General features: G+C 40.8%; 1 protein-coding gene across 1 annotated transcript in view; it reads right to left on the bottom strand.

Moving 5' to 3' along the window:
• Positions 1 to 26,427, bottom strand: part of CCDC6 (coiled-coil domain containing 6) — a 125,666-nt gene that overhangs the window by 16,128 nt on the left and 83,111 nt on the right. The window contains exons 4-7 of the mRNA XM_049854757.1: positions 13,938 to 14,041; positions 11,305 to 11,465; positions 4,388 to 4,544; positions 1,123 to 1,223 (exon numbers count right to left, since the gene is read on the bottom strand). Of these exons, the coding sequence (XP_049710714.1) occupies positions 1,123 to 1,223; positions 4,388 to 4,544; positions 11,305 to 11,465; positions 13,938 to 14,041 (523 nt within the window). The remainder of the gene's footprint in view (positions 1 to 1,122; positions 1,224 to 4,387; positions 4,545 to 11,304; positions 11,466 to 13,937; positions 14,042 to 26,427) is intronic.

Raw genomic sequence — 26,427 nt, 5'->3', positions numbered from 1 at the left:
TTCCCCTTTATCAACTTAAAGGGCATTCCTGTTAAATAATATCACAGACAAAATGAGATGTCACTCTAATATTAAGCTGCATTACGTTTCAAAACAATAAAACCTCTATGTTGCCACTCTTCAGAGCAGTCAGCTCACTCTATTCTGTTGTGAAACTCCTCCTCCATCCACCCAACTCTGCATAAAATCTGTTTACCAGCAAGTACAAGAAAGCCAGTCTCATCACTTGAGTCACAATATGCTCTCCTTTGGCCCGCTACCTTTTCTTTCCTCCCTCAGCTCTACTTGTCTCCACCCGCTCTGCTTCATCCTTCTCCCTTGCTGGATCATTTACTTGCCCTCCTGGCCCAAGAGCCCCATGAGACCCCACACTATGCTGGCACTGAGCCAGAGCTCCCGGGGAGAGTTCTTCTGGGGTCAGATGAAGACAAGCATGCCTTTGAGGGAAAGGCTTCCGAGGAACAAGCAAGGAGCAGACCGCCTGATGGAAGTTCCTCCCTGTACTGCCTGCCTGCCTACTGAGGCTGAGTTCACTCATGGATCGTTGGAACTACTGGGAGGCAGCTCATGCATGCTAGGAAGAACACAGGCGTGTTGGAGACAAACGCGCCCTGTCTTGCCACTTCCTGGCTGTGATCAGTAGTTACTGATCGTTTGAGTCATTGCTTCAATTCTGACATGGGAAAAATGACACCTATGGTAACTGTTCTGAGGATAAAATGAGATAGCATATGTAAAACACGGAAAAAGAACACACCAAAGATGTGTTAGTATGCATCTTAAAAACCCACCCGAGACTTTTTATCAGTCCATTGGCTCTTAAAATCACAGCTGAAGATAGTCTTCTTTTTAAAAAGGCTTCTCTGGAGTCAAATTCCTTTGCCATTAAAAAAAAAAAAATTGAAAAACGACACCAGCTGGCAGTACGCCATCTATGCTCAAGATTTTCAAGACTAAGACTGCTCGTCTTGATAATGATTTGTTTTTTGATGTTTCTGAAAAATATGTCAATGTTATCTCTCTGTTTATAAGATTTTTTCTGCTGGAAGGGAACATACTCAGGGTTGCCTGTTAAACTCACCAGAAACCCAGTCACAGAAGAAGCTGAGAACACATACTCACCGGGTGAAATAGGCCTGCTGGAGCTTGGAGAAGGCGTGTAAGGGATTGGGCTGGACACAGTGCGAGGTCTTAATCCTTGAGCAGACATCTCGTTAAAATACCTAAGAGGAGACAGAAGGACTCAATCAGAGCTGCCTGTGTTTAAGTAAAGAGTGAGCCTTTGAGAAAATGCTTGGGGTTCACATCATGAGGTCAAAATCCTGATTGTTTAGAGTGGCGCTGTAGCTAGGGAACGTCTGTAAACATGGATTCCCAAGTTAAAGCTGCTCCGCTGTTTGACAAGTCTCCCTCCACAGGGCAGAGGTTAAGGAATCAAGGATGTTTTAGCTCAGGACAGAGTCCTGTTGACAGCTGTGCTATATACAACAGCGAGGACTGGCCTCTCCTCCATCACAGGACAGCTATGAAGAAATTCACCTCCACTGTCCCAAGAATTACAAGAGCAGCCACGTTTTAGTAACTACATTGAACTTGTTATTTGAAACTCAAAACCAAACAAGCCCGCTGAGATTTATGTCATCCAATTAAAGCCTAACAATACATATTCCCACGAGCTGAATGTCCACTCTTTACAAGGCAAACCTTGGTTAACAAATTACCACGTTAAAAAAAAACAAAACCAAACCCACCGCTGTTGAGTCAATTCTGACTCACAGCGACCCTACAGAACAGAGTAGAACTGCCCCATAGAGTTTCCAAGGATGTAATCTTTACAGAAGCAGGCTGTGGCATCTTTCCCTCACCGAACAGCTGGTGGGTTTGTAACAATGACCTTTTGGTTAGTAGCCTAGGGCTTAACCACTGTGTCACCATTATATTAAAAAACAAAAAACCAAACCTGTTGCCATCAAGTTGATTCTGACTCATAGAGACCACTACATTAGGATGTGATAATTACATCCTAATTACATTTTACAAAACCCATTTGTTGTCCAGTGGATTCCAATTCATAGCAACCCTATAGGACAGGATAGAACTGCCCCATAGTGTTTCTAAGGAGTGGCTGGTGGATTTGAACTGCTGATCTTTTTGGTTAACAGCCGTAGTTCTTAACCACTACGCCACCAGAGCTCCCTACTTGCATTAAGATTGTAATAAAAGACATGAGTACAGAGCTCTACTCCAGGGCCACAGTGAGCCACACCATGCTGATGCTAGCTTCTTCCTAGATCCCGAAGTCAAATGGAACCTGAGGACACTGAAGGGTGACTATCACGAACATCAGTTTTCACTTTGTAAACCGGACACAGAATGCTGTCTAGGAAAAGTTTCTGCTTGAGAAGCTTTGTAATAAACCCAAGGAAGGAATGTTCACGTGTACATGCATCATCATCCCACAAGGCCTCAGCCCTGCCACTCCATCGGTTCGCATGAGGAACTTTAATGTGGCCACCTTTTACTTAGGTTATTCAACTGGAACAAAACCTGGCTTGCTAATTTGACATGCAAAAAAAAAAAAATTTTTTTTTCTCTCAACTGCTCTCAACTAGATGTTGTTGTCGTTGTTAGTTGCTGTCGAGTCAGCCCTAATTCATGGTGACCCCATGCACACGGTACAAAACATTGCTTGGTCTTGCGTCACCCCACAATCTGTTGCAGATCGAATCTTTGTGATCCAGAGTTTTCATTGGTTGATTTTCGAAAGGAGATTACCAGGCCTTTCTTCCTACTCTGCCTCAGTCTACAAAGTCTGCTGAAACCTGTGCAACATCATAGCAATATACAAGCCTCCAATGACAGATGGTTGGTGGCTGCGTATGAGGTGCACTGGCTGGAAATCAAACCCAGGTCTCCCACATAAAAAAAAAAAAATTTTTTTTTAGGAGGCGACAACTCTACTGATGAATCGCCACTGCCCTCATCTCAACTAGATAAACCAAATCCATTGTGATTGAGTCAATTCCGACTCATAGCGACCCTACAGGACAGAGCAAAACTGCCCCCTGGGGTTTCCAAAGCTGTAAATCTTTACGGGGGGCAAACTGCCACATCTTTCTCCCACTGAGTGGCTGGTGGGTTCCAACTGCTGACCTTTCAGTTAGTAGCCGAGCACTTTAACCCCGCCATTCATTCCTCCTACTCTCTTTAAAGCGCCTACTTGGTGGCACCATGTTGGACAGTACCTTGTATTGTACATCCAGTCAGGCATCTAAGACTGGCTCTTGGTCTTTAAGGAAGAACAAATACACTTGTAGACATCTAAGTATCAGACTATTTTCCCTCTCCCAAGTGTGAGATCATCATTCCATGTAGGGAGAGAAGTACTAGCTGGGCGGCTATACTCTACCTGGAAGAACTGACCTACAAAAGGCAGTCTGAAGCAGTTGCAGGATTGTCACCATAGTTAGGAGAACATGTCCCTCAGAGTTTACATGGTGTCTTACCCAAAATGGTTATAAGGTGTCATGTATGCTAACATGGGTCTGCTCCTTTAAAGTAATTAATTTTAAAAGCAGTCCTCCATATCTGAAAAAGTAGTTATTTAGTGTTCTAGCCAATGTTTTTAGTGATATGCTTCTCAGAGGATAAGGACTTTAGAGAGAACTGGAAGCTCTCAGAAACAGATCAGTGATACTGGGAATTTTAGGGTGATAATTTTATACATGGAAGAAAGGAGGGAGAGAGAAGGAAGGTGGGAGAAACAAAGAATAGAGGGAGAAAAGAAGGATGGAGGCAGAGGGGAAGGAAGGAAGGAGGGAAGGAGGGAAGGGAGGAAGATCTGGATGAGAGACAAATGTTGAGACCACGTCCTCCATTTAACCTACAGATGATACTCTTATTTCAGCCCATTCCCCACTGGGACAATGAGGGAGCTTGATGCTGAGGCTTGAGCAGATAAATGCATTGCATTTATTTTTTCAAAGCAGCTGCAAAAAGGCTCAAAAGTTGTCAGTGTGTTAAGTAAGGTCTCAGTTTTTCAACAATCTCTCCCTTTCTCCTGCTGGCTTTTTCAGCACATGTATGCATTTGCCTCCTTAGGCTTCACCATGGCTAACTTTTCTCCATCTCTGAATTAGAATGTCCCCCCATGCTTTACACAGGATTAGATTAACTCAACAAATGCAAACTCTGCCTTCTCTACGAATAACCCTGCCTCCATTTCTCTCAACACCAAGTCATCTTGGAAAGGTGATTTTTTCCCCCTTCTTTTGTATTTAAGGAGAACTTTCAATCTTCTTCACGCGTCTCATTCTCAGCATCTAGTTTAATGTGGTGGGCTCCCCGGGCGTGGTTTATCTACTACGCTGAGAAGACATGCACATACCTCTCATCATCCATTTCTAAGCTGGATTCGCTCTCGGAGAGCTGTCGACAGAGGGCTTCTCTTCTCTCCATCTCCCTCTGCAGCTTCCTCTGCAGCCTCAAGTTTTCTTCCCTCATGTGGCGTTCCTCCTCCAGATACTGTGCCATTTTCTCTGAATCTAAAAAGCCAGAGCTCTCAATTAAACCATGTTTTTTGTAGGGACAGCACATAATACAGGGGAAATCAGCACAACTGGACTAATCTAAAAGCTAAGAAGCTTTCTGAAGACAACCAAATGCTTCAGGGGACAGAGTAGCAAGGGCTGGGGTCTGGGGATGATGGTTTTGGGGGACATCTAGGTCAACTGGCATAACAAACTGTATTAAGAAAATGTTCTGCATCCCACTTTGGTGAGTGGTGTCTGGGGTCTTAAAAGCTAGCAAGCAGCCATCTAAGATACATCAATTGGTCTCAACCCAGCTGGAGCAGAGGAGAATGAAGAACACCAAAGACACAAGGAAAATATGAGCCCAAGAGAAAGAAAGGGCCACATAAACCAGAGACTCCATCAGCCTGAGACCAGAAGAACTAGATGGTGCCTGGCTACCACCAATGACTGCTCCGACAGGGAACACAACAGCAAATCCCTGATGGAGCAGGACAAAACTGGGATACTGACCTCAAATTCTAGTAAAAAGACCGGACTTAATGGTCTGACTGAGACTGGAGTGACCCCAGAGGTCACAGCTCCTGGACTCTCTGTTAGCCCAGAACTGAAACCATTCCCAAAGCCAACTCTTCAAACAGAAATTAGCCTGGACTATAAGACATAAAACGATACTGGTATGACACTGTGCGGGCAGCTCCTGTCTAGAGGCAAGATGAGAAGGGAAAGGTGGACAGGAGCTGGCTGAATGGACACAGAAAATACAGGATGGAGAGAAGGAGTGTGCTGTCACATTGTAGGGAGAGCAACTAGGGTCACATAACCATGCGTGTGTAAGTTTTTGTATGAGAAACTAACTTGAATTGTAAACCTTCACTTAAAGCACAATACAATGTATAGACAAATGATTAGATAGATGATAGATAGACAGACAGACAGGTAGATAAAAAAATAAACCATGTTCCTTGCATTCATTCCCAAATCTTAAAAAAAAAAAAAAAAAGACTGCAGTAGTTCTCACACACAGGGACATGAGATTTGGATTTCAGATGCACCCCAAGGATCAAAGTGTACCAATGACTTGCACTTAGAAAAAGATACAAAAGTCAGTGAGGTGAGGTTAGGCATCTTCTCTCCCACTCATTTACATTCTAATGTGTTTTAAGTGGAAGAGGAATCTGTGGAATCGTAGCTAAGTTTGGATATGGCCGCAACTAGAACTCGTCTCTACGTGCTGGAACTGGAAGTGAGGGAGCCAAGTCGGGGATATAGATTCTGCCCACAGGCTCCCCTGAAGGCACCAGTTCTCTTGCCCCTAAACTCCAGATACAACACAGCCAAGTCCTCTGTGGGAGCCTGTCACACTTGTTAGCACCTTCACCTTGCACAGTGCTGGAAGTACACTGAGAGCCCTGTGCTAGAAGACCATTCTCCAGAATGGTTAGTATTCTTTTTATAATAGAAACTGATGTAGTAAGCAAGGAAACCGTAGATGGATAATTTTTGTGGTACACCCAATCCTCTGCTTCCTTAACTCATTTGCAGCTCTTCTGAGCCAGGTAGTAGGTAAAGACCTGTACAGCCAACACCTCTTGGAAAAGTGCCTAGCTTATGACAAATACTCCTTACTCAGGAGCTGCCCCCATATAACCAGGTTTCTACTATAGCATCTGTCTCCCTGGTTAGAGCTGATGACCCCTGAGCCAGGTGCTGGACTGAGGCTGAGCCAATTAGATTCTCTCTCCCAAGAATCTGAAATGTGGAGCTGAGATCTTCATGAGGTTATAGTATCTTCTTCTGCTGAGTTCCCTGGAGGGGTGGTTCTACTCTGTCCTATAGAATCGCTATGAGTTGGAATTGACCTGATGGCAACGGGTTTGGTTTTTGGTTGACTGCAGTCCCTGCACTTCTAAGACTATGTTTCTAAGATTCTGTGGCATATTGCAGCAGTCTTCCAATAAATTACAGAACATGGCCCCTTGTTACTAGTCACCAAATCTCTTGTTACTAGTCACCAAAATAATATAAATACAAAACAACTTTGTGTCTACCCATCTACTTGATTCCTCCTTTTTCCCTGTCTCAGCCAAGGAACTTACGAAAAGTAAAATCTCCATGTGCTTCACTTTTCTAAAAAAAATAACCAAATTCAGAGTGGTCATGACCATGTCCAACCAAGAGGGAGTCCTACAGGCCACTGCTCCATATTAAAGAAAGAATGAGCTGAATGCCATGTTAACCATTTCTCTCCCACAAAATGACCCTTCTAGAACTCCTAAGGGCCACCAAATTAGTTACAGCTAAAGTTAGTTATAAACAACTCTATCAAGCTTTGCTGTTTACCAAATAATAACTTTTGATAATAATCAATGATTTCCAAGGCAGCATCATTACAGAACATATAAAAGTAGTCAAATATGCTTATTTTAGAAATTCAAACAAAAATGCCAAAATTATTAAACACTATTATGCATACAAAACACTAAATCCCTTGGTTGTTTTCAATATAGTCGGAAGCCCTGCTGGCTAATCCAGATGCAAAAAAAATCTCTTTAATTGACGGCATGCTGGGAAAATATTACAAAATACACTTTTAATATAAATTATTTAAATTATTCCATCCCAAATATGCAAGCATGCAGAATTTCTCACTAGCTCTAAGGAAGCACTAGATTGCCCACCCCCCGCCTTGGAGTACTGTTTCTAGAACCAGAAGGGTGAGTGTCAGAGCAAGTTGTCTTTGTTTTCCAAACACAGGAAAGCTTCTGAATCCATGAGTCTCCGAGAACAATAACTTCAGAACCATAATTTCTTAATCTTTCAAAGAAAATGGCAATACTTTAATGTCTGGGGAATCAGCAAGGAGAACCTTAAACAATAATCTATAGACAAGAAAGTCATCAGGATAGATGGCCAGAAGACTTCCTGGCAGTTTAGCAATGAACACAGATGCTGGAAGCTCAAAGAAGGCACCAGGTCCCACACCTCCAGGTGTTTCAGACTTAGGTACAGATGGCCGCCGCGTCTTGGCATACCTTGAGTGCCCTCTGCTGGCACACCTCCACATCTGATGATTTCAAGCTACACCAGAGAGAGACCAGTTTACTAGTGTGAGTCGGCCTCCCACCTTCTCTGAAACTGGGCTCCAGTACTTAGGAGCTCCCGCTTACATTTCCCTCATCATCGGCCATCTCACAACATGTAATCAAAGACAGTAGCAACTGAGCGTGACTCCCAGACAGACCACAAGGAGTGGTTCCCCAATGACTTAAAGGTGGTCTTTACATTTTGCATTCCTTTTCAAATGTTTGGTTAGAAAACACCAGTGCGCCTTCAGACCGATTAAATCAGCGCCCCTGAGGATGAGGTCTCTGTGCTGGTATGTTAAAAGCTCCCCAGGTAATTCCAATGTTCAGCCAGACTTGCGAACTCCTGCAGAGAGGTTCAGGTTTAGACATATTCGGGCTTGTAGGCTGCAGGGCCAACTGCCACATCTGCCATCCAAGGGAGCCAAGGGTCACCGGAGCTAAGGAGGATGCGGCAAATGGATGCAGGAAAGTCAAGTCATTTTCTTAAACCCAATCCAAACCACAGGAAGCAGGTAAGTGCCACTCACTGTTGCTTCAGTTCAGCTCATTCTCTATCCTCACAGAATCAAAATAGCACTTATGGGTGCCTCTGTTGGTATCTGTAGTCCCTTCACAGATCAAATAGTACAATAGAGAGGAAACAGTGGGAATGAAAACTTCTTCCCAGATTTCTTCCAAAAATTTTGCTTGGGGCACAACAAGGCAGGTCTATATGAGGAAGAAAACACAAACTGGCGGCACTAAGAAGAACTCAGAATGGTGCTTAAATAAATGTGCCTGCCCAACACAGCTGAAACTCAAAAACACCTTAAGGTAGTTAATATTTGAGAACGCCTTGATTTATCTCATTTGTTTTTATGGAATACATATAGCGGTTTTCAACTTAGGGCACACATCGGAATTGCCTAAATTAAAAAAAAAAAAAAAAAATTACAAAGGACCAAGCTCTACGCCAGTAATAAACCACCCTGGAATAAGAAATATGAGATGGACAAAATTATGGCTTCCCAAAGATGCCCACATCCTAAATTCTCAAACCTGTTAATAACGTTGCCTTCCACGGATAAAGTGACACTGAAGATTTTTCAAGTTAAGGACCTTGAGATGGGGAGCTTATCCTGTAAAATGTAATCATGAGGGTCCTTATAAGATGGAGGCAGGAGAGTCAGGGTGAAAAGGTGAAGTGACCATTGAAACACAGGTGGGAGGAAGTGGTCATGAGCCAAGAAATGCAGGTGGTCTACAAAGGCTGGAAAAAGCAAGAAAATGGATTCTTCCCCTAGAACTTTCCAGAAGGAAACAGTCCTGACAACACCTTGATTATAGCCCAGTGAGACTCTGACCTTCAGAACTCTAATCCACTTGTGTTGTTTTAAGCCACTAAGTTTGTGATAATTTGTTACAGCAGTCATAAGAGACTAATACACTACACTTTTTTAAAGGTTACACAGATGATCCTGATGCACCATCCCAGATGCACCACTGGACTAGAACATGCAATGAACTTCAGAGAAGAAAAATCTAAAGATAGGAACTATTGACATTTTAAATATACATTCTACTTGACCCAGCAATTCCACTTCCTGGAATTTATCCTGAAGGTGTCTTTGCACAGGTGTCAGATGCGTGCACTGGAATGTCCACCGCAGCACTATTTGAAACAGTAAAAGTTCCAAAAATCACCCAGAAAGGTCCACTGGTATGGGACTAGTTAAATAAACTATGGCATATTCATACAACTGAACATAATGTAGCCTTTAAACATGGGAGTAAGGCAACTCTATATGTGTTGGTGGTGGTGGTGATGTGTGCTGTCCAACTGATTCCAACTCACAGCAATCCTATAGGATAGAGCAGAACTGCCCCATAGGGTTTCCAAGGATGTAATCTTGACAAAAACAGATTGCCACATCTTTCTCCCACAGAGTGGCTGCTGGATTTGAACCTCTGACCTTTCAGTTAGCAGGCAAGTGCTTAGCCACTGCGCGATCAGAGAAAACCTGAAGATATAATAGGTGAAAACAGAAAGGTGCAAAAAAGTATGTTTGCCGTGCTAGTACACACGCACATGTATGTATTTTGAAGAATATATAAAAAAATTTGTGATTGTGGTTGGCTGGGGAACAGGGTAAGAGGGAGACTTATTTTTCAGTGCAAACCTCTTACCATATTATCTCCTCAAACCCAGTGCTGTTGAGTCGATTCTGTCTATTCAAAAATACATACATAAATTTCAATGGCATAAAAGCAGAAATAAGAGAGATCCAAGAAAATACAGAGACCTAATCAAGTATTCAGAAATCTAGTTCCTTTGATTTCCAACTCAACATCCTGGCTGTCCCCAAAATAGTAAGTATAAATTTCTATTTATTCTTCAAGTACCTGGAATGACTGTCAGCTGAGGCTAAATTTAACAGTCAAGAACATAAACATTCTATTCTCTGCTTTAATTCCCCAAAAGTACACTGAAGGCTCCTGCAATGTTCCTGTTAGCATGGGCCTAGAAATGAGCATGGGGGCGGGGCGGGGATATTAAATATTACCTCTGATCTTTGGAGCCTCCTGACGTTATCTGAATTACATTCTGAAAGTATTCTAAATGATTTGCCCTGCCCTACTATAATACAACATCTACTTCAATGATAATAAAATCATTTACTTCAAGGCTGTTTATTGGGTACAGGGTTTCTTTCTGGGTGATGAAAATGTCTTGAAGCTAAAAAGAGGCGATGGTTGTACTAAATGCCACCGAATTAGACGCTTGAAAATTGTTAATGGTTAATTTTACCTCAACAAAAAAATGCCAAAAAAAAAAAAATCTCTGTACACAGATTTGACACCTGTCCAAGGACACCTTCAGGATAAATTCCAGGAAGTGGAACTGCTGGATCAGGCAGAATGTACTTTTAAGCTGTCAGTAGTTCTTTTCTTTACATTTTCTTCTCTGAAGGGCATGGCACGTTCTAGTCCAGTGGTGCATCTGGGACGATGCATGGAGCTCCTCTGTGGAGTCCCTCTCCTTTTCTCTGCCACTGCCCTGTGTGCAGCCAACTTCCATCCCCACCATGTCTTCTCACAAGACTTTCAGATCAAGAGATCCCGGGCCAAGAAACAAAAGCAGAATTGTCTCACTCGCCAATGGATTTGAATGAAAACTGGTAATAAAATTCAAGTACGACTCCAAGAAGAGACACTGGAGAAGAACTAAGCTGGGTCTATAAGGAGTTGTACAAGTGATGGCACATATATTTGTGCTCCATCAAGTTCACTAGCATCTTACCATATCAAGCTGAAAATTCCACCACTGTCTGAATAATGAAACACGTTGTGTTGGGAAAATTCTGGTTTCTTCTTTTGTTTTAATGCTTCTGCATTAAAAAAGTGGATTCAGTAATAAATACGTGAGGCCTTTTGTTTGGAAAAAAAAAGATTACCTATGTAACCTTTAAAAAATACAGTGTATTAGTTTCCTAGAGCCGCTGTAACAAATTATTATAAACTTGGTGGCTTACAACAACACAAATTATGACAGGATATACAGATTTATGTAAACATGTAATCTGTGATAAAATACAACGCTGACTTGATTGATGCAAAGTCAAAGGTAAATATCAGAAATACCCCGCCTCTGGTGAATTTATTAATTCTACAACACAAGACCAGTGAAACCAGGGGTTACATACGCTGTAACTGAGCAGCTCGTAGTTGCTTCTTCAGCCTCTCCACTTCATTCTTTAAAAATCTGATGTGGCGCATCATGTTTTCTGGAGAGTCAATCTCCATGGAGATATCTCTGGGTGATGGTGGAGCAGAGACGGGCTGGTCTAATTTCTCCTGCAGGATTCTTCATTGAAAAGAAAAATTCGGACAATAAAAAAACTGTTTGCTGTTAAAAGATAAAATATAAGCTGGAGAGTTTGTTTTAAAAGCAAGCTCCTGCTAATTGCCAGAATCCACGAGGCAGCTTAAGTCCTCTTCCTATTTTATATCAATTTCTGGTTGCCCTTACCTGGTATCTCGGATCAAAAGGCAGTTAAAAGATTGACGCTTTTTTTTTTTTTGCCTTTATATTACCACTGTTAATTGTGCATTTAATATTTGGTTCTGACTATTATCCCTGGTATTCAGTAGGCTCTCAGAATTATCTGCTGAGTAAATGTTCAGCATGTTGGTTTTAGGGCAAAGAATTTCTCTCAACACCTTTGGCTGGAACTTACGAACTACCTACTGTGAATGTCAGAGTCCCTGGGGTGCAAGGAGTTATGTGCTTGGCTACCAACTCAGCAGTGTGTGATTCAAGTCCACCCAAAGGTGCCTTGGAAGGAAGGCCTCGGAAAAGCCATTGAAAACTCAATGGCAACTGGTTTGGTTTTTGTTTACTGTGAATGTCCTTAGAGGCTGGATGTTGGAGTCATAAAGATTTAGTCATTATGGTGAGAGAAGAGGCTCTACGTCTAAAGCTCCCTCTTGTAAAACAGGTCCCGGGAGCATGGACTGAGGGCCTTTTGCTTCTGGCCGTAGCAGAAATCACTCTGGGAGAGAAGATGGTACCAATTGTCAGTATTAGGTTGAATCACATGAAACTGCTGATGCCCAGCAGCTTTTGACCTACAAAATGACAGCTTCATATTCTTCAACCTGATAATTTGATACTAATATAGGTAAGGCCTCCAACAGCATTCTGCAAAGGAACAGATCTCTGGTACCTTCTATAAGCTGTCAGGTTCTTTTGTTTTGTTTTTAACTCTTTACCTCTGAGTTTACCCAAGGCCAAACTGTGAATTACCTCCAAGCCTGCCATTACCGAAAAAACCGATAGATTAAATATTATAGCGGTTTCTGTATTTATTTTACTAAATAATTTTTCATAATTCTATTATTACTACCACTATAGTAATGCAAAGCCTAGCTGATGGCTCGAATATTCCCCTGTAGATATAGCTCTAATTTTCACTGCTCTCCAAGCTATATGACATGTGTCTGTATTTTACAGATCTAGAGATGCACTCAAAAGAATTTATCGACATTCATCTAAACCAAACACTTAAGGCAGGACTTTGCTTAACAAGCACAAAAACTTTGGTAAGCGGATGAATACACATTTTCACGAAACTCACCCTTTCACCCATACAGACATTCCACATACAGAATCTGCCTGCCACTCTTAAAAGTCTTGCCCCACCACTTCCAAAGCATACCATGCTTTAAGATAAGGATCTGATAGTACCTTGCACAAAGGGGTTCAAGAAATATTTGCTTGTTGAACTGAATGACATTTCACATCCACATATATATATTTAATTCAAAGAATCTTAATCTTAAATATGTGCAAGTATTTCTTTACAAAGAGTTCTAAAAACAAATACATAGCAAATTTTCTATTAAAGTCTCAAGCTCCCTGTCATGGATTGAACTGTGTCCCCCCAAAATATCTGTCAACTTGGCTAGGTCACGATTCCCAGTATTGTATGATTGTCTATAATTTTGTCATGTGATGTGATTTCCCTATCACTATGATATAATTAGATGGATTAATGGCAGTTATACTGATGAGATCTACAGAGTTAGTGTCTTAAGCCAATCTCTTTTGAGATATAAAAGAGAAAAATGAGCAGACAGACATGGGGACCTCATACCACCAAGAAAGCAGTGCTGGGAGCAGAGCACATTCTTGGGACCCGAGGTTCCTGCACTGAGAAGCTCCCAGGCCAAAGGAAGACTGATGACAAGGACCTTCCTCCAGAGCTGACAGAGAGAAAGCCTTCCCCTGGAGCTGGTGCCCTGAATTCAGACTTCTAGCTTACTGGACTGTGAGGGAATAAACTTCTCTTTGATAAAGCCACCCACTTGTGGTATTTCTGTTACAGCAGCACTAGATGACTAAAATACTCCCTAATGAAGTAAATTTCAGGGATATGTAATAATTAACGTAGTACATCCTAAATACTTTGGAAAACAACTGAGGAAGCCAGTTCAATAAGGTGGAAGTTAAAACTGCTGCTATCTTTCAGAACAATTTAAAGGTAAACAATAGCACCTATGACTAATTTCATCATAGGTTTGTAACATCAAATGAAAAAGAAATCCTTCTGGGATAGTAAGACAGAGAAGAAAAAAGAAGCAGCCAATATGGGAATATTCCAGAACCCTTCCAACATTCTTTTTCCATTAGCAAATTAAAATGACGTGCATCAAGCGAGGAATTAAAACGTCCCGTTGTTCATTTGTTATTATCCCACAGTCACATCCAGAACAGTACCCTAGACAGATACACGCACACACACCCCCCAACGTGGAACAGTAAGACTAAACAAACCGCTTTTCAGCTTCCAGTTTATCCATCCTTTTCCAGAGACGATTAACTAGCGCTTCTTGTTCTTGTTCCAATGTATTTTCAAGGTCAATCTTCTCTCGTCTCAACTAAAGAGAAAAAAAAAGTTTTACTGAGAATCTTAAGCCACTTAAACTCTGGTAATTAGATTTTTTGACTGAACAATTAGGACCTCCTCACTTAGAGAAAACTGCAAAGAAATGACCAATTTTCTGGCACAGACACATTAACCGCATCTAGTTCCTAAGTTTTAATTGAGAAAACCGAGATAGATTCATTTGTTCTTAGATGTTAATGCTTAATTGTCGTCTGGTACATGAATCACACTTCTTGTTTCCGCATTTATTCAAGACATATGGAGCAACTTCCTTGAAGAGGATCTGGGGAACTTCTGTTCGCCAGTCATATCAAAATGTATCCTGGTTTGTCTCCTCAGTCCTACATTTAGTCAAATGTTCCACATCAAACCAGAAAGGATATGACATTTTTATACCTCTTAAGCACCTAAAAACAATTCTATTACTGGTTAATGCATGCACATAAAAACGTACTAAAATATAGAAAGATGCATGACAATTACAAACAACCAACTCACAGTACTGGTTACCTCGGGAGGAGGAGTAAAGAAGAGGGGAAATTTGATTTGGGGAGGGAACTCCAAACTGCATTCTATTTCATAAAAAGAAGCAAACATGGAAAAACTCATTTAATCAATCAGTACTCGGCAATATTGAATAAAATCTGAGAACAATGCCAAGCAGTAGATAAATAAGGACGTACATACGGGAGAGGCAAGGAATTAGGAATTTCCACTTTCACGGAACTTACGCTCTAGTGGGGTCAAGAGAGCAAACGAAGAAAGTTAATTATAAACTTTGGTAGAGGATGAAAAAGCGATATGAAGAAAAATAGGACTGTGAGACTAAGTACAATGATAAATATATTTTATAGTGTTGCATAGTATTATATCATTTTCTATACTTGTCTATATATTTGAAATATAAGTAATTGTAAAAGGAAATTATAAAACAGGGAATGGCTATGTTACTGTCCCCAGACTGCTTCTTCGACCAATGGCAATTTACCTTCTTAAATGTTTAACAAATTGTTAGGTCAACAAATTATTAATTACACAGCTGCAAAGATGCCAGAGTGGCAGATTTCACATGTCCCTAGTGGGTCATATGGGCAAGTTTCTCTTTGATCAAAGGTCCCTTGTATATATACAGTAAGGCTGGCCCAATACTATGTAAAAATATAGTCTTTTAAACAAAGCATCAAACATCGGAAAACAACATTTAGAGTGCAGTTTTATTTTATTGTGAAAATATACATAACAAAACACAAGTCATCTCAACAATTTTGTCATGTACAATTCAATAACATGGATTATACACTTCAAGTTGTACAACCATCCTCGCTAACTTTTTGCAAATCATTCCAACCCCCATTAATGTAGCCTCAATGTCCCCTAAGCAAAAACTCCCCTATCCCCCTCCCTCCCGCCCCTGGTATCCACTAGCAATCCTTGATTTCTATATATTTGCTTATTTCATATAAACAAGATATACAATATCTGTCCTTTTCTGACTGACATCTTTTGCTCAGCATGTTTCTGAAGCTCATTCATGTTGTGACCTGTGCAGTTTTATTTTTGTTACACCAAAATGAAATTCCTCTTTCTGCAACATCTCTCACAGTTTAGTCTTCATGCAAAAGCAGCAAAAATTCCAATCCCTAGAAATGATTAGTATGTTGCATCCCCTCAGGGTCCTTAAGGAACCCAAAGAGGGTAGAAGGCCTGCCTGTAATCAATCACACAAGCAGCATAGGAGAGCTCTACAAAGGCAAGCAGCTACTCGTTCCTCATCTAAGCCACAACAAGTAGGTACAAAATCAGTTGTCTTGGGACCTAAACAATCAAGACCTGGGAAGAAATGATGTAAAGATAATAAATGATCACTCCTAAGTTGAGGGCGAGGGAAAGCTTCAGAATATATGGGGAAAATATTCTCATCTGACAACATAAATCTCTAAGTTTTCCTTTTCTCCTCCCAATACCACAATAATAGCTTTAGAAACAACTCTCAATTTGAAAATTAGGTACATTTGCAAAGCACCAGCCAATAGACTCCCTGTGAATTATACTTCTGTCTCAGAAAGGCAGCAGAATAGGGTGGTTATGATCACAGACCTTCAGCCAAACACCTGGGTTCAAATCCCAGCTCCACTCATCTCTAGGTGGAGATGTCTGGAAAATTACTAGAAATAATTTCATCATCTGTAAAATGAGGGATAAAGATAATGTTCGTCTCATATGGTTATTGTGAGCATTAAATGTGTCAGCCATGCAAAACACTGATAACTGACTGGCACTTAGTAAGTGCTCAATACTTATTGGCTACTGTCTTAGTTATGTAGTGCTGCTATAACAGAAATACCACAACCAGATGGCTTTAACAAAGAGAAATTTATTCTCTCACAGTCTAGTAGACTAGAAGGCCAAATTCAGGGTATCAAGCTCCAGAAGGCTCTTTCCCTCTCTCTGTCGGCTCTGAAGGAAGGTCCTCAATCTTCCCCTAGACTAGGAGGAGCTTCTCAGCACAGGTAACCCTGGTCCAAAGGAAAATGCTATGCTCCCAGTGCTTCTTTCTTGGTGGTAATGAGGTCCCCATGTCTCTCTGCTCACTTCTCTCTTTTATATCCCAGAAGAGATTGGCTTAAAACAAAATCTAATCTTGTAGATTAAGTCCTGCCCTACTAACATAACTGCCACTAATCCCACCTCATTAACATCACAGAAGTAGGACTTACAACATACAGTAAAACACATCAGATAACAAAACAGTGGACTATCACACAATACTGGGAATCACTGACTAGTTAACATATATTTGGGGGGGGGGGCACAATTCAATCCATGACAGCTACTGTGATCACCGTCCTGAATACCTGCTTTACTTCTGCTTAGCTTGCTAGAATGTAAGCTCCCCGAGGTAAGGGGTTTCACTGTTTTGGTCACTGGTGTATCCTCAGTGTCTGAAACAGTGCCTGGCATATAACAGGCCACCCATAATTATCAAAGAGCTTATTTGACAAGTAAATGAGCCAAGATCACATAGTCAACTAACAGTACAGCTTCAAAATACTTTCTTTGCACAACAGAATGTGACTCTGAAGAACAGTTGAAGTGAAAAAGGGAAGGAGAAGGTTAGAAGAAGTCAGAAGCACTCTGTGCCGGAAAGCTGGGAGCAGGCTAACTCTCAAACGCTCCTCAGAATGTTAAACAGCTCCTCCCTGCAGCCATGAGGAAAAATTCTGGAACACCTCATAGAAACCCTGTTGAACTCTGTGCTTCTCTGTGCTCAACACATTTTTGGCCAACCTTTGAAGTACAATTCCCAGCCATTTCTTTGAAGAAAAAAAAAATCCAATGCTTTCACCCTTTCAGGATCCTATTCCAGTGTTTAACTAAAAGCTAAAAGTATTAGAGGAGATGCTTGGTAAGCAAGAGAAATGAAGCAAGGCACCTTTTTGTAGGATGTCTGGCAGAGAAACTGGTGCCCAATTACTTTTCATTACTTAAAAGTGCTTTTAATTTTGAAGTTGTTGTTTGTTGCTGTTAGCAGCCTAGGGTCTGCTCCAACTCAGATGCTAAGCAGTAATTCTGATGTGCAAAATCAAGACGAAGCTGTCTTTGCCCATGTGTAATTTACTAGGCACATGATTGCCCTGGGCCTCAAAGACCGCATGTGTGAAATGAGAAGGTGGGCCTAAATGATCTCTGAGGTCCCTTCCAGAACTACCCAATCTCAAGATGACACTTGTCTTCAGTCACAGACATTTAGAGCTAGACACAGCAAAAGGGATCATCTAAATTGAACTTTCATTTTAGAGATGAGGAAAGCACTGGCCTGAGAGATGATGTGACTTGGGCAAAGGGATACCACCCAAATAGGAATGGATATTCGCCACCGTCACAGCCAAAAGAGCTGGGCAGAAGGCCCTGAGGGAAAACAGGAGTTGAGGTAAATTATGTTACACTTTGTGAGCTGATTTCCCTTGCCAGCATTACGTGGAGGTGGCAGAGTAGGGGGCAGATGATGATGGGCAATGAAGGATACCTTCGGGAGTTTGAGCGAGAGAGCATAAGGAAAGAGACAGGAGAGCAGGAAAACGTGGCCTGAATATGTACATGAATCTCAGATTCTTGTTAGCACCTGTTGGTAGAGCTGACCAGCTACCAATTTACTGCTCACCTTAGCAATCCAGGGCTCCCTGGCTGTGAAGCTTAGGTTTGCTGTCCCAATTTGCTCTACTGACATATTTTCATGAAGCTGATAACACACAGCAGACCCCAGTTCAACTGGACTGGATTCTTTAGTATTTCATGACATTGGCTGCCAGTCCTATAGAAGCCAACATTACCTTTAGCCTTAGAAAGAGCTGAATATCTTGTCTTGTTTTTTCATTTTGAAAAATCTCAACTTCTCAGCATTGCTGAGGAACTCTCACTGACATTAAAGGGCAGCAAAACTGGAGGAAACCATGTTAAGCCACCTGATTAATTCCCCCCAACCCTTACATTCTTTATCACCCTCCCACCCGCTGCCCACCTAATCCCACATCAAATACACCAGTACTGCCCATTCAGACAGAAGCAGATTTTCAGTGCTTGGGGTTCTCCTGATCATCGATCAGTCCTCAACCCTGACTGTATATGTTGGGTTTCTAGGGTAGTAAGTCAATAATTCTTGCTTGAAATGGAAACATTAGCCCAGTGACACATTGCTTTTGTTAAAGTGGTGTCTATCTATAATAGTCTTGCCCATCTCCCTCCTAGAAATATCTGATCACTCTCTTTATTCTAAGTTCATGCAGCAGGCACTCACCCATCCGTCATGAAACTTCAAAGTTTCAGGCTAACCCAAGCCCCTTCTGACCATGCTTGTTCTGCGAGCACTGAGCACGAATGAATATACCTGGTTTATACAGTATTCATTTCAAAGGCTGCTTTGTAATTAAGTCAGTTCAATGGACTGCCATATTCTTTAGCTCTCTCATTGCAGGTTAATTAACATCAAATCAAGAGTTCTTTATCATGTTCCCCAAATAGTATTCCTCCAATGGATAAACAGTGTAAAAAAATACAGCTGGCCTCATTTGAATTCACAGCCCCTCCTAGCTGTCTTCTCAACAGACACTGAGCACCACCAAAATAGCAGGAAAAGCAGGTGAAGCCAAAAGATAGGCTCCAATACTATCATATTTCTTTCTCACTGTATTTTCCATTTAAAGGGGATTATGATGCTGAGGAGGGAGGCCTTGGGTGGTGCAAATGGTTAACACACTCAGCTGCTGACTGAAAGGTTGGAGGCTCGAGTTCACCCAGGGACACCTCACAAGAAAGGTCTGGTGATCTAATTCTGGAAAAATCAGCCACTGAAACCCCTATGAAACACAGCTCTACTCTGACACACACGGGGTTAATGGCTATGATGCTGAGGTGGTGGCAGGGAAAAGGAACGGTTGGCAAAAAAGTCTGATGAGAGCTTTAGCTTGACTATTGTGATCAGCGATAGGACTCTGAGAGATTTTAGTGCACCTTTTCAAACAACTTTAGAAGGTTTTAGTCTAAACACTATTTTGTCATGGCTTCTATGGGAAAATATGTTTTGAAATGAAACATCTGACTTAAAAACTATGTGTCAGAAAGCTAACACTCACTAGTCCAAGCATACTAAAAAAAAAAAAAAAAGACCCAAATCCATTGCTGTCGAGTTAATCCAACTCATAAAGACCCTATAGGACAGAGGAGAGCTGCCCCATAGGGTTTCCAAGGAGTGGCTGGTGGATTCGAACTTCCAATCTTTTGATTAGTTGCCTAATGCTTAACCACTGCACCACCAGGGCTAAGCATACTACAGGAAGGGAAAGCCCACAAAGTAACAGCTACCATATAAATAGAACACAGATATAGTAAAAACAGCGACATTACAAGAAATGTCCCTAATGGTTAAAAAAGAAACAGCACAGCACCCTGAGACCTGCGTTAACCAAACTCTCAGTTGACCAGATTTTTTTTTAAACAGAGAGGGGCAAATCTTAAGAAAACAAGCAGCTGTTGGGGATTAAAAACCTGCGCCCCCCTAAGCCCCTGCCCCCCCCAAAAAACTTTCTATCATCAAAACCGTCTACGTCTAAAGGTCATTAAAAAAGAAAACAAAACAAAAAACAGCTGCCATGAGTCAACTCTAACTCCTGAGTAGAACTGTGCTCCACAGTGGCTGATTGTGGGAAAGCAGATCACCGGGCCTTTCTTCTGAGGCACCTCTAGGTGGATTCGAACTTCCAGTCTTTCAATTAGCAGCTGAGCACTTTAACCATACACACCATCCAGGGACTCCAAAGGTCATTAATAGTTCAGCCCAATCTCTTATTAATTCATTACATAATACCATTAGTTGTTCAAATGTTCAGAATGCTGACCCTAGGGTCATCAAGATCACCTGGAAAAATTAAGTATAATATCTGGAAAATGACTAAATCACAGTTAGAAAATGAACACAGTTCTGTTTCTACCACAAGAGCAAAGGCAATAAAATGTATTTGAGTTAATCAAGGTTTTACACATACTTTGTAAAGAAGTCATTAATAGGATTCTTAAGAGGCTATTATCAAAACATACCATGTGAAACTGACATGGAAATAGTTGAAAACAATGCACAATGGTCCTCGCTCCATGATAGGGCCTTCACGAATTAAAACAACACAGACAAAAAGTCAAACCTCAGCACTGCCTCTGCTGGCGTCTGCTCGGGTCATCAGTGGAGTCTTGCTCAGCCCTGGCAATTCTCCTCCTAGGCTAGGAGAGATCTGACCCTTGCCTTCTGGAAAATATTTTTTTAAGAGAAGTCAAGCAGCCAGTTTGTACTACAGATGAGTTAAGACAGGTGTTCATAGATCACAGAGCCCCCAAGGTGCCTATGTGATTAATCAAGCTGCTACTGGTTTCAGAATTCAGAACAAGTTCTAGGTCATCACTGTGGCTCGTACAATGCTGACCACACAAGGTGACGAGGGACGTCTGTCGGTAAAGAGCAAGAGGAAAAGGGAGAAAGCTCAGACATTTTCAAGTCTAAACCCATTGCCATCGAGTAGATTCCGACTCATAGCAACCCTGTAGAACAGAGGAGAACTGCCCCATAGGGTTTCTAAGGCTGTAATCTTTGCGGAAGCAGGCTGCCACATCTTTCTCCCACGGAGTAGCTGGTGGTTTCAAATCACTGACCTTTCAGTTAGCAGCTGAAGGCTTAACCACTACACCACCAGGGTCCTTTTTTTCAAGTCTAGGAGGTCAAAATTATAGTTGAAAAGAAATTTATCTATGTGTATCAGAAACACACTGACAGAGGAAAAAGAAATAAAAGGTGAAAAAAATCGAAGAGTTGTATCATAAGATAAATATGGTTTGCTCCTTAGATAAAATACTGGTAGCAATTTATCTTCCTATTTTTCCTGCCCCTTCCATGTTTTCTAATGAACATTTAATACTTTTGTAATAGAAAACATTTTAAGAAATCTAATTTTCAAAACTGAGTTTTCTAATATAATTTGAACTACAGTACATCCATTAATTTAGGGTATACATTTATGCATAGAAAATACAGAATGTGCTAATCAACTCCCAGAAAGATAAATGGCAGTGAAACCTTAGTTATCTGGGAGACTCCGAGAAATCTGTGTTCTAGGTGAGTAAATTTTCCAGACAGCCCACAGCTAACCTTTTTTACTAAAGCCTACACTCTTTTTTGTCTCGAAACTTATGTTCCTAACCTAATCTTAAAATTAGATTAGTTCTTTGAAAGTGATATAACTTCAGAATAATATTAATATCACACTCTACTGACACTGTTTCAACAGTTTACCAGTTCAGTAAATTTTACTTCTATTCGATAATGTTGAAAAATAATGTTTTTTGAAATAGACACAGATATAATTACTCAGGTTTCAGTGGTCTGGACTTACGCTTTCATCACTCTGACATCAATACAATATATTACACAAAGATATCAGCGACACAAGGATCTCCAGGGTGTATATGCCAGCGGCAAATCTTCTCCATTTGTGTATTGCCAAATTTTTCACCCTATTAAACTTCACTCAGATTTAACTATCGGGTTCATAATTCTAACAGATCCTCTTACCGGATCATTATCATTGATGGAAAACAAGTTTCAAAGCATCGGGTGCAAATTCTTTTTCTGCTTCGAGAGTGTAACAGAAGTCCTTGGGAAAGAAATCCCATCTACAACTATCGCAAATACACTATCACATTAGCTGCTAACATCAGTCTATTATCTCAAGTAAGTTTAAAAAAATAACATTAGGGAAATATCTCTTGACATGCTTTATCCAAAATGGATGTTTTCTTGATAAAAGGAATCATTCCTTTCTAAAGTCATTACTACATTCATCCCAATTCCTTATGTAAAAAAAAAAAAAAAAACAACCCAAACCCACTGCCATCAAGTAGATTACGGCTCACAGTGACCAGGGCTCCGTTGACATGATAGCATAGACATCTCACTGACTGGAGGAGGGAAGTCAGGAAGTCTTGAACAGGGATGAAACACAGGAGGGAGAAAATACTTCACACAGAGAGAACAGATCCATAAAGGTCCGGAGGCAAGAAAGCACTCTTCACGTCAGAGCATGCTTTTCAAACTGCGGGTCCTCAGTCGGTCATGACTTGCATTTCTCATTTTTAATTTTATTATGATAAAATACCCACAAAGCATTTTCTTTCCATTTTAACCATTTTTAAGCAGATAATTCAGTAACATTAGTTACATTCACCATGCTGTGACTCACCACTATCACCATTACCACTGTCCATTTCCAAAAGTTTTCCATCACCTCAAAGAGAAACTCAGTACCTTTAAGCAATAATTCCCCATTTCCTCCCTCCCTTTCAGCTCCTAGTAGCCACTAATATGTACGTCTTTTTTAATTAAGTAGGAGTGAACCAAAATCAGTGCAAAGCGTGTAAGTATTGTTTCACGAAACTTGTTTCAGTCATATATATATATTATTTACAAAAACATCAGTTACCATCAGTTTACCATGTAAACTTATTATTGACTATGTAGTTCCCACTTTGAACAACTCTGCATCAGAGAAATGAAAGAACTGCAATATTCACTGAGTGATTCATTGAGAAGATTAACCCTCAGAACAAACCTACGAACTAGGTATTAGAATTAGATAGCCTGCCTTTTATCACAAAAGGGATTAAATTTCTTGCCTGAGGTCATGCCACTTATTTCAGAGGAAAGGGAGATTCGAACCCAGGGAAGACTTCCTCTAAACTACATGGGCTAAGACATTGTCATGATAAGTGGATGCTAAAATTATCCTAGTATTATAGATTGAACTGTGTCCCCCAAAAATATGTGTTATAAATCCTAACCCCTACACCTGTAGATGTAATTCCATTTGGGAATAGAGCTTTCTTTGTTACATTAATGAGACCATATCTGTGTAGTGTATGTCTTAGGCCAATCATTTTTGAGATATGAAAGAACCGATTAGGCACAGAAACAAGGAAGCACAGATGGGAGAAGACTGATGTCCCATGGAGATCGCTAAGAAAGAAAAGCTGAAAGAGACGAGGATTTTCCCCCAGAGCAGAGTGCCTTCCCCTAGAGCCAGTGCCCTAAACTCAGATTTCTAGCCTCCTAAACTGCTTGAAACTAACTTTGTTTATTAAAGCCACTCACTTGTAGTATTTCTGTTATAGCAGCACTAAGAAACTAAGCCAGCTTAAAAAAAAAAAAAAAAAGCCAGCTACCAAACATAAATCCAACCTTTAGATACGGTGTCGGTACTTTCAGGGGCCAACTCGGGCTAGAAAATACATACCAAATTCCAGGCGTAACTAGGAAACCTACACTCTGGATATTCCATTAGTTTTCTAGTGTACTACTTAATATGCTTTAGTTATCTAGTTCACATGTTATACGGCCACCACTTTCATCTTTCCCACAAGATAATCTTCTGAGCCATGTGGACAGAAGGCACTCAAATCCACTGAGCTGAACGTCATTTAATAAATAAGCTAATGTGTACCTCTTGATGCTGCTTACCCTTCACCAAATAATTAAGGAAAATCCTCCCTAAGGGGCAGAAAACATCATTCAGATCAAGCTTTCTTGCCACTAAGAAAAAATCCAAAGTTCTAAATGTTTTTACGTCATCTAAGAATATGTGAATACTAAGAAACATGCAGCGACCATGTTTGAGCAAAAACCTTCAAACAAGAGTTTACAGTAGCCACCAGTGTTCTTTTAAAAAGAGCCCTTAATGGCACAAAAGTCATGTTGACTAGACTAATCTAGTTCATTAGACAAATACCATGGGCCACAAAGACCTCACAGCTTTATCTTATTTTGAACATTTTTGTTTTTTAAACATTTGCTTAATAAAATTGTCTTTAGGAGTTAAGCACCTAAAATGCAAGATAAGTGTCAAAAGGGTAACTAAAATAAATGCTGAAAAACAAACACAGGCTGTTTGCACAGGAAAGGAGAGTTTCCTGATGTACAGAAGGAAGATAACATTGCCTTTATTTCTGCAAAAGCTATGGAGCCAGTTGGGTCTAAGGAAAGAAGACCAGGCGCAGAACCAAAAGGCCCCCATCTGCTACTCCTCAGCTGTGTGACTTCAGGAAGGCCTCTTGATCTCTCTGGGTTTCCAGTTGTGGAAAAGGAGCATTGAAAAACACTGGGCCACTTGCAGGCCAAACTGGTCTATCACCAAGCACCAAGTCCCACCACACTTACTTCTCTGCACCAAGTTTTGTAGATGGAAATAGGAACAAGAGGCTATTACTGTCCCATTCTGGAAGCAGTTTCTGAATGTGCACATATTATCTCCTGGCCTAACCACTGGAGCCCCAGGAGCACAGTGGTTAAGAGCTCAGGCTGCTAACCAAAAGGTCAACGGTTCAAATCCATCAGTTACTCCCTGGAAACCCCATGGGGCAGTTCTACTCTGTCCTATAGGGTTGCTATGGGTTGGAATTGACTCAATGGAAACGGGTTTGAATTTTAAGCAACCACTAGCGTCTGGGGACAAGAACAAATATTCTTCCCCACAGCATGGCCTTCCAGCTCCAGAATTCTATGAATTCACACACTGAAAAACACCAACAGAACCTATTTGTAGCTCAGAGAGCTTGAAAAACAAGCTGCTAACATACCCTATTTGAAAAAAGAAACGATCCCAGATTCTAGGTCTAAGAGAAAAATAAAAGCTGTTTGATTAATTAAAGTGTTCATGTAGAAGGCCTGTCTTTAGGTGAGATGAACTTAAAACGAAAGCTTTCCAGTGCATTAGTTAACTGGGGGCTACTCTGGAAGGAGCCCAAGACTGAGTCGCAAACCTAGTTAAGTTCTTCTTACAGAAAACAGGGAGATGCCTACTTAGAAAAGCACTGCAACCCAAGCTAGAGCTTCAAAATGAACATATAAAAACCAACACAAATCCCTGGCAGAAGGCCTTCCAAAATCTCTTCTGGATGAATCAAAATATGGATGATTTTTAAAATGAAAGTGGCAGCTACCCCATGTTGAATAATTATGCACCAGGCACTACGCGAATTACCTTACACTCTCTTTCATTCATTGTACCTGCCATAGGTTTGCTATTATTTCCACTTATGAATGAAGAAACTGAGGCTCAACTGGCTGGGACAACTAGATAGCCACCAAAAAAAAAAAAAAAAAAAAAACCAGAATGAAGTGGACCCCACCTTAGATCATAAATGAAAATTAAATCTAAATGAATCAAAGACCTAAATGTAAGAGATAAAACTTTTAGAAGAAAACATAGGGGTAAATCTTCACAACTTTTAGTTTAGCAAAGGATTCTTAGATATGACACCAAAAACAAAAGCAATGAAAGAGAACACTGCTAAGTTAGACTTCATCAAAATTAAAAGCTTTTGCTACGAAGAAAATGAAAAGACAACCAAAAGGATGGGAGAAAATATTTGTAAATCATATATCTGATTAAGAACTTTTATCTAGACTATACAAAGAACTCCCAAAACTAAACAATAAAAAGACAAACAACCCAATTTAAAAGTGGGCAAAGGATCTTGATAGACATTTCTCCAAAGAAGCTATGCAAATGGCCAATAAGCATATGAAAAAATGCTCAATATCATTAGTCATCAAACAAGTGAAAGTCAAAACCACAATGAGATACCACTCCACACACAACTGTCGGTGGTGGTGGTGTTAGCTGCCACTGAGTTGGCTTCCGACTCATGGCAACCCCATGCAAAACCGAACTAAAAGCTGCCTGATGTTGTGCCATCCCCATGATTGTTTGCAGACTGAACCATTGTGCTCCTTAGGGTTTTCACTGGCTGATTTTCGGAAGTAGATGACCAGGCTTTTTCTCCTAG

Source organism: Elephas maximus, chromosome 16, assembly GCF_024166365.1.
Source record: "Elephas maximus indicus isolate mEleMax1 chromosome 16, mEleMax1 primary haplotype, whole genome shotgun sequence".
Classification (NCBI taxonomy): Eukaryota; Metazoa; Chordata; class Mammalia; order Proboscidea; family Elephantidae; genus Elephas; species Elephas maximus.
This window is presented reverse-complemented; position numbering and strand designations above follow the sequence as displayed.